This window comes from Rhagoletis pomonella, unplaced genomic scaffold (assembly GCF_013731165.1).
Source record: "Rhagoletis pomonella isolate Grant_MI unplaced genomic scaffold, Rhpom_1.0 Rhpom_scaffold_00007, whole genome shotgun sequence".
NCBI lineage: Eukaryota > Metazoa > Arthropoda > Insecta > Diptera > Tephritidae > Rhagoletis > Rhagoletis pomonella.
The window spans coordinates 43,072,705-43,082,723 of NW_023458561.1; the positions used below are offsets into that span (position 1 = coordinate 43,072,705).

Genomic DNA, 10,019 nt, shown 5'->3' on the forward strand with positions numbered 1-10,019 from the left:
TTTTTGGAAACCTTATCAACGCCAAAAAGAATAATGAGAACAACAATACACGTAGGCGCAGCAATGAGAAATTTTTAATTTAATGTGAAACAAATCAAACCGAATTTAAAACAATAACAAAGTACTAATAATAAAAGCAAAAGCAAAAGCAACAAAAAAAATAAATTGAACTGCTTTTTAGTGAGTTGTATGTATGTATTGTACTAAATTGAGAAGAGCATTGATGCTGACTGAGTGCCAACTGCCAACTGACAACTGATGACGCTAACTTGAGTGTTGAGATCAAGCAGACGTACATACATACGTACATACGCTTAAAAATCAATGCCTGCCAGTCAAGCGTTTTACTTTCGTATATAAACAAGCTGAACTTGAACGGTAAGCACACATTCCTGTTGCAGCCAGCAAAGCTTAAGGATTACAAGCCAAGACCAAAACGAAGCTGAGAAAGCAAAAAGTTTGACAAGTGCAACAAAGAAGAAAAATTAAAAAAAAATAAATCGGGGAAAGCTTATAAGCTGTTAAGCTGTGTTGTTATTAGTGCGCATTCAAAGTGAAGTGTTTTTTAAAGAAAATTTTAAAAAACAACAAATTACAACAAAATGAATGCTAAAGTGATGTTATTTGTAACGATTGTGGTGAGTAAAAATAATTTGATAAAAAAATAAAAATTGGGAAAAATTTAAAAAATTAAAAAAAATAAATAAAATTATATCAAAACAAAGAATGCAGACAAAAATAGCTGCAGTGAACTTTATGCAAATTAGTGTAGTGCGCACATGACCGGCAAAATGCGCGACCAGTATTTGTAAAAGAAAAGACATTGGCAAAATGCAGTGCAATAAGTTACTCATACGACATGAATGCCATGGCAGCGAGCTGCAATCTACACTTACACATACACACAGTATGCAAGTGCTTTGAGGAAATGTGCAATTATTGCAAATATGTGCTACTGCTTGCTTTTACAGTAAATTCAAAAGTTTATGAGTGCCATTTGCAATGGAATCCTCATCAAGTGCACATATTTATTATTGAACAGCAGATCGTGTGCTTAATTGAAGCTACAGCATTGTGGTGGAACTGAAAACGCCCAATGAGGAATATTTTTAGAATTTTGATTCTTGTACATTTTACTTGTTTTAAGTTTTTTTTTCATATTTTTCGTTTTGATTAAAGCAAATTAACAGTTCAATGCACTTTTTGTTGGCAATTTTGCGCACTTGCTAATAACAGAACCACCTTCAGATGAACAACATATGATAATTGAATTTTTGCAGTCATCTAACTGGCTGTGTGATGCAATGCAATCGAAATCAACTACGAAAGTATTTATAACAATGGAATGCGAAAAAAATTTGCCAAAAAAATACAACATATAAAAGTACATACATATGTGTGCGTATGTGTGTCACATTTAGAATGTGACCTTTACATTTTTCTAGCTTTGAACTTGCCTTAAGGCACTTTGTTAGCACAAATGTACATGTACATATATGTTGAAGCATGTATCCATATACATACATATGTATATTTGTATGCGTGTATGCGCACTAGCATATCTTCATAAATTAACCGTTGCATGGCAAAAACAAAAACCAAGCAAAAACAGCAAATCAAATTGGCACTATCAATCATTCCAAATGGCGCGCATTCAAATTTCAAGCGCTTAAAGCTTATGGTCCCTACACACACACACACACTCACACACACTCGCACACACATACACATGCATGCAATGCGCGCCAGCAATTGCTATTGTTATTGTTTGGGAGTAGCTTCAAGTGAAGCCGCCGTTGTTGGCAGTGGTGCAACACACCCTAAAATATCTGCTGGTACAAGTAAATACATATGTACATATGTATGTATGTACATACAAATACTGGTACTATGCAATGCCTAAGTCGGCTGCTCTTTTAATTAATAGCAATTTGGTGAAGTGCTAAATTTGTTTGCGTAGACTTTTTTAATATTTTTTTGTTTTCTTTTTTTTATTTTGCTTTTTTTACATACATACATATAATTGTTATTAGGCCAAAAAGATAAAAAAAAAAAATTAAAAAAAAAGCTTCTAGCTTAAAGTGTATTACACCTTTATATTGCCATATTTCAACAAAAATTACAAAATTATATTTGTCTCTTCTTTGTCACAGCAGCTTCAAATGACTCATTAGCACTGAATTTATTGTTTAGCCAAATATGCACAAATTTTATAAAAAATTAACTAATTTTGTTTTTGTGCGCTGGCATGTGTGCAGTTGGCATTTAATTGTATGCATTGCTCGCGTTTCGTTATGCAAATTTTTGAAAGTAGCCAGAACAGAAGTAGAACAGACGGGTTTTTGGAATTTTTTAATCAATATTTTTTCTCTAAATTTTGGTAAAATTTTAACGCGCTACAAACGGAAGTGAAGAATATGAAATATGAATTTTTATTTTTTTTTTCATTATAAAAAAGAAGGTATAACATGTTAACGGAAATTGGTTTTTAAAAATTTTTTAAATATACTTATGATTTTTGCACATGTCAAAATATCAGTTATAAAATAATTTTTTTTTTAATAATATTTTTACTGGAAATTGAAAATCGGGAAATTAGATTTACAATTTCAAAAAAAATCTCAAAAAAGAAAAAACGGAAGTTATTTTTAAAAGACGATATATTGTGAACATATTTATTTTATTAATTTTATTTTAGAGTTTCAAAAAACAATATTTTTGCGACATTTTGGCTTTATTTTTTTATATTCCAATCACTTTGAGACAAAATGTGCAAGATTTGTGCTATTAAAAATACGGCTCTGGCTCAACTGCCATGGCTGGTATTCTCTGATATATATATTTTTTTTTTCTTTAACGCAAAGCGGTTTTCAGATTAGCGTAGCAAAACTTATACATACATATAAGATATATATATATATATAACGCCCTCCATTTAATAAAACGTTTCTTTTTGTACCATTTTGCCATTAAACTAATTTCTCTTCTCTCTCTCTTTTCAGGCCGGTGTTGCGCTCTGCAGTGCCATACCAGTTGGTGATAATGAAAATGGCAAGTATCAGAATTCCGTAGATAATAAAAGTGACGGCAAATATCGCCCAAGCAATGATGGCAAATATCGTCCAAGTTCTCAAAGCGAAGGTAATTCGTTTAAGTTCACAAACGAAGCAAAAAAAAAACTTCCAAAGTGAACAACGCTTTCTAATAGAGTAGTGTTGCGCATTCACATACTGTTATGATGCTGTAGTAGTTGTTGTTACTAGTACTCACACAAATTAATATACAAACAAAAATTAACACAAAATAAGAAAAAAATAAAAATGAAAAAATACAAAGTAAAGTAATTAACAAAAAAAAAAAAATTATTTAAATTGGAAAACAAGAAATTTAAAAAAAGGAATAAAAAAGCCATTAAAAGAATGGAAAAAAAATCAATGAAAAAATTTGGTAATTTAAAATTCTAAAAAAATTAACACAAAAAAGAAAAAAATAAAAATGAAAAAATACAAAGTAAAGTAATTAAAAAAAACAAAAAAAATTTAAATTGGAAAACAAGAATTTGAAAAAAGGAATAAAAAAGCCATCCAAAGAATGGAAAAAAATCGATGAAAAAATTAGTAATTTCAAATTCTAAAAAAAAAAATAAAAAACTAACAATAACAAAAACTATTCTGAACCAATGTAAATTTTAAACTAATTTTGTAGCTCTAACCAACTAACTGACGCCTACATATTTGAGTACCTTAGAAATTTAGTACAATTAATTTTTAGCTGTGCACACCAGCATTAGCAAGCTTTAACTTTAAAAATTAAACCTAACCTCTGCAGATAAAACCGATTGCTACAAATGATTCACACGATTAATTACACTAACTAACTTGTAAATTTACCAAAATCGTTGTATATACTGATATGTATGTTTGTATGTAAGAAGTGGCTAAATATTGCCATCGCTGTCACTGTACCTAATTTTTTCAACACAATTTCGTATGTATACAGTTTTACTGTTGTTGATACATATACATTGTTGATCATACGTGCATATGTGTGTATATATATATATTTATATACAAAAATAAGTAAATATGTATAGAAATTTTTTTTTATAATTTTTGTAAATTGCGTTGCTTTTCAGTGCGTACAAACAAGCATGTGTTATTTGTATTTTTTCTAATACCACAATATCTACTTCTAGGCGCCGAAGGCGGTTACTATGATGCTCAGGGTAAAGATATAATTTATTTTTTTAATATTATATATTCACATGCGAAACTACATAAAATCAATAAAAAATCAATTCAAAATCCACATAAACATTACCCGAATCCCTACCAAAAACAAAACCATGTACTACTACATCAATTGCCAGTTTCACGAAAGCAATTTAAATGCTAAATTATTTATTTTTTTTATATAAATTAAATATGGGAACTGTGCAGAATGTGAAATCACATTTTTTTAGTTAAATTGCCGGTGAAATCGGCAGTAACATAAATAAAATTAAAACAAAATTTAAATTATTGAAATCTAGTAAGCATCACTGCCACAATTGTCTTAAAAAATTCGTCTACTTAGGCGCAAGAAATTCAAATTGAATTTTTGTTTTGATTTTCCAATGTTTTTATTCAAAATTTTTATTTATCTTTTGGTCGACTATTTTAAATTTAAACAATCTCTTGGTCTATGGTTAATAAATATAACGGAAATCTTTTTGCTCAGACAACAAGGCAATAAACTCACGCAATGTTCTTGAAAACACTTATGCACCTCGCCTTGTGGCACTTTCATTCTTTCTCTACTAACTCTCTCCCCTCAAATACTCACGCTTCTACTCACACACACATGCTTTTAAAAACATGTTTACAAACAAGTATTGCTTTAAATGCGGTTAGCACAAAAGAAAAATTACACGCTCTACACTTTAAAAATGTAAAAACTAACCAAATATTTTTCTGGTTTATTTTTTTTGTTTCATTCACCTTAACCTCGGCAGGTCGTTACGTGCACAATGTCCAACCTTATCGTCACACACACGACAATCGAGAACTTGGATTCTATAGGCACATCCCATACCCCTATGATGGTGGTTATGGACCATATAACGGATCTAACATTCCGTACAAACATATTGATGTGCCTTATGAGTAAGTAAAATAATTACAGCCTTATCCTTTTTTTGTCTAAAATTTGTTAACATACGATTAATATTATTGTCTTTCATTAATCTTTTAACAGCCACAATCTTTACACAGTAAGTAATGCTGATTTTAAAGTGCCTGAAATCAAATTGGAATATGGCTTCCCCGAGCATGAACCACAAATTGACATAACATCCAACACCGCCAATCCTAATGTTAATCACTCCGCTGATTTAATTGAAAACGGAGCTGATTAATAACACGCCCAAATCCCTTACTGCAGCGCAATAAAAAAAAAGCACCGCCCAAAAAAATTAATATAAAAAAAATCCAATCCCAGTATCCCGCATCAATCAAATCACACATTAAAAATATGTAGTATTAACAAAGCAAACAGCAGCAAATTCATAAAATAATGCAACTAATAATAGGAATTCCCTCATCCCGGCATCCCACGATCCTGTGTCACCAAAATCCTGTAATCACTTAATCATGAAATATCAATTAAATATAAAGTGTACTAAAAATAAAAAAACAACGTAGTAAAGTAACAGTAAAGTATTTTTTTTTTTATAAAAATACAGTTTTGAATAACCAAAATTTTTTGTGATTCTAAACTTATTATTAATACTGTGATAAATTTCGTTTTCAAGTCAACACAAAAACAAATTCAAGCGCCCATTAAACTGTCAACTTGTCCACTACCAACCACCCGCACACATCCACCAAACAGAGCTTGATTATACACATTTTTATAGTTACTTAAGTAGTTAAGCTTGAACATAATCGAAATCATGCACACACACACAATTGCACACTGGTTCACTTCCCCGACACGCACTCCCCCACCCTACACTTACCGCAAGTATCGTACTTATGTAATTCATACATACATACTGCTACATACTACTTAGTAGTTTTCAAATATTGTCAAGCGCGCATTTACTCAATTACAAAATTCCACCTTTTTCAATTAAAAAAAAAAAAACAAATCACCAAATCAACAATCATCAATCAATTCAATATGCGACTATTCTACCCAACAATTATTCGTACAACAACAAATACACTGCCATTATTGCCATCCTCCACAAAACAATCAAACAAACAAAATATCTGCACACGAAAATCCAAACCATAGTCCACTACCACGAAGAAACCTACAACTACAACCACTACCACGACAACAACAACGACTACCACTACAACCACACCACGCACGGTGTTGTTCAACTATGATGAGGAGGGCAAATACAAGGTGTTGCATCAGGAGGATGTGCGCAAACAGGATAAATACGATCACTCGTAAGTGAAATACTATGTATTTGATTTAAAAAGCTTACGTTCTTAATCATAAAAATTGAAATAGATTTAAAATGCTTTGTGCATCAAAATAGTTGATGAAAATTATCATTTACATACAAAGCTTTTTAAAGCTTATTTATTTTTTATGAATATGACCGTTGAATAACAGCTGAATTATCAATAAAGCGTGTGGCGAGTCACCTTTCGATGGCCACATTTTCGGTGCCTTCTGTATTTTCGGTGCCTTTTGGCTCACATTTTCACAGCCAATTTTTTTCTAAATATCACCAGCTTTCAAGCCTAACTTACAATGTCAGCTCGAAGCTGAGAGTGCCTTAATGACAATTTTTCGGTTTAAGTCTCGGTGAGCTTTCATTCGCCTCCAAATTTCGAAAAAGTTCTAATTGTGCCATAAAAGCGCGAAATTTCAAACCAAAATAAACTTTCAACTCAAAGCTTATATTGTAAACTCTCAAAATATATATTGCGCACTTAAATTTCACCACTTATAATATTTGGTGCCTAAAACTATGCAACAATTAATGACAGAAAATTGCCAATCAATTACAGTTCGACCAGTAGAGGAACAGGGCTCAAATCTGCCAAATATTTTTGCCATATCGATATCTAATCACCGCTCACTCTCTCTTATTTTTTCTCTCCACCTCTTCCCACACAGTTACTTGACCGAAAACGGCATCTATGGCGAAGAGCAAGCTAAGCTGCATAAGAACGGTGGCACCGATGCCAAGGGCTTGTACGAATACACCGGTGATGATGGCAAACTCTATCGCGTTCACTACGAAAGCAACCACAACGGTTTCGTGCCCAGAGGCGATCATATTCCCACACCACCACCAATCCCAGAAGCCATTGCACGTGCGCTGAAATATGTCGATGATTTGCGCAAATCACGCGGTGAAATGCCCATGTTTGATCAACGTGGTTTCCGTATTGACAAAATGTCACCCAAGGATATTATGGCCAAGATCAAGTCAATCCATTTGGAAGAGATGCCCAAAGAGATTAGTGAACAAATTCTTGAATTGCAACATGAAATGGAAAATTACGAGCAAATGATACTGGCGTATGAACAGGAACAGGAACAGCAGCAGTCGCAATATCAACAACAACAAACACAGCAGGAACAATACCAACAACAATACCAAGAGTATGAGCGGGAGTTGTACGAAGTGCCGGCAGCCCAAACTTACGCGGCAGAATACAAATAAGCGATGCTTGGGTGAACTCGTGCCATGTTTTAAGAGGAAAGGCGAAATATAGAATTAACAAATTGAAAATTAAAAAAAAAAATCAATTAGACGAATTGCAAAACGTATGCTGAGAATTACGAAAGATTGGCTCGTTTATGTTTTAACATTTAAACGTTTTTATTATTTACCTCTATTAAATATTTAAATTGTACAACAAAAAAAAAATTATTCGTAATAACAAACTATGCTCGCAACATCTACATACATACATGAACGGATATCAGCAATCATCAGCGATTATCAGCAATAACTATGAAGCAACTGCTGGCCAAAACTTCTTCGCCAAGGTCGGCAGTGGCAAGAAATTTTTGCTGATTTCGGCCATAACATTGAATCATACACACAACACCAGGAAGCAGAACAATCGAGGGAGTCCCATAAAAGCACGCTCATAAATACACATCAAGCAACACACCCTTCCCCCATATGAAAAGCAACAAAGAAATCAAACAAAAAAATTATCCCAACAAGAACAAGTCATCCACACGTAAAAATCACAAAAAAATTTTATGCTAAGAATTTATGTCATATTTAACTATTTTTAATAAATTTATTAGTAAAACTATTAAATAAGTCGTAAAAATGTGTTATATTTAATAAAAAAAAATAATATTAACAAAAAAATTAACTCGAAATAAACTTTTAGCAAATTGAAATCGAATATGCCTCTTTTAATTAAATTTTCTTATAGACATACAGTTATGCGGAAAGATGGTTGAATGATAATAATTTTTAAATATTCACAAAAATTTTTAAACTAAATTATTTTTAATTTTTTATAAAAATTATTTCCGTGCTATGTATAACCACGAAAACATAATAATTAAATTTACAAAGTACATACAAAATTTATGAGAAATCTGCAAATTAAAAAAAAAATCGAACTTCTTAACTGTATTGTTTGAAAACTTTTGGCTACGCAGTGAAAGCGCATAAAATTTTATTAATTAAATACAGGTTTGAAGCGACTAAGAAATCGTCATAGCAAGAACAGTATTTTTATAAAAAAATTCTAAAAAAAGTTTAACATGAAGAACATTGTATATACATAATCATCACTCGACCATTTTTCGCGTTACTGTAACTAAAAACAAAAACATGTTTTTATAAGTTTTTGAAATTTTAATGAAAATTTTAAAACTTTTTCTACATTTTCTATAAATTTTTTTTTGAAAACTCAATTATGATGCGTGCGATTATGCAGGCATAATTAAACAAAAAAATGATAAAAAAATGTTTAACGTGAAAAACATTGTGAATAATTAAAAATACCATTTTTGCGCGTTGCTTTACCTATGAAGATAAGTTTTCTGTAAAAAAGTTTACAGATAAACATAAGAAGTACTCGAACTTATAAAAAAAATGTTTTAACAAGCTTCTGAAATTTTGATAAAAGTCTGAATTTTTTTCCAAATTATGTATAGTTTAAAAAATTTTATTTCGTATTAAAATTTTTTTATTTTAAATTTAATTATAATGTTTGAAATTATAGCACAGTGTTTTTATAAAAAAAAAGTAAACAGAAAAATGTCAGCGTTGCTGTACCTATGAAGATACGTTTACCAAAAAAATATAAATTTTTATGAAAATTTGAAATTTTTTCCAAATTATGTATAGAACATTTTTTCTAAAAAAAATTACAAAAAAAAAGTTTAACTTGAAAAACATTGTGAATATTTAAAAATAATCATCATTCGACCATTTTTGAGCGTGCTGTACCTATGAAGATACGTTAAAAAAAACTACATAAAAATCACTCGAACTAATAAAAAATATGTTTTTACGAGTTTCCATATCGTCGTCATCGCCATCGCCATCGTTCGCTGCCCGGCCGAAATTGCAATAATAAATTTCATTGGCTCATTTACGATCGCCAGCCACTTGGCTGCTTGCTTGCGTTTTCGCTTAAGCTTGTTTTATAAGTAGACTGTAGTTTTTTTTTTACATTTGTTTGGCACTTGGCTCAGACCCGTATATTTATAATTTACTCGTACAATACTCGTATGTATTTCTTTTATTTATCTAGAGTAAAACGTATTTCAGGGTCACATAACTTTTATGGATGTGCACGCAACTCCACGCTCTTGGCCATACTCGCGCATCACACACACACACACCCCTCTCCAGGTGGTGGTAGTACACCACTACTACATACATATACGCATGCTATAAAAACGCAATCCACCGATCTTCCCAGTGGTGATCATGTTGACATTTACGATGTTCATCAGCAATCATTGCCGTATACTACAACACTACACAAACGCACGCCCGTCCACCATATCGTTACGATCGATCGCAT

General features: G+C 31.5%; 1 protein-coding gene across 2 annotated transcripts; it reads left to right on the forward strand.

The window, feature by feature from the left end:
* Positions 1-403: 403 nt before the first annotated feature.
* LOC118742865 (larval cuticle protein LCP-30) lies at positions 404-7,950 on the forward strand. Of its 2 annotated transcripts, XM_036475270.1 has the most exons (7): positions 404-638; positions 3,003-3,141; positions 4,196-4,225; positions 4,994-5,144; positions 5,236-5,251; positions 6,280-6,443; positions 7,123-7,950. In XM_036475270.1, exons 1-7 carry the CDS (start codon positions 603-605, stop codon positions 7,673-7,675), a joined length of 1,089 nt encoding a protein of 362 aa, XP_036331163.1. In that variant the 5' UTR covers positions 404-602; the 3' UTR covers positions 7,676-7,950. The 2 variants fall into 2 exon arrangements, with proteins under 2 accessions (XP_036331163.1, XP_036331164.1); XM_036475271.1 differs by lacking the exon at positions 4,196-4,225.
* Positions 7,951-10,019: the final 2,069 nt, after the last annotated feature.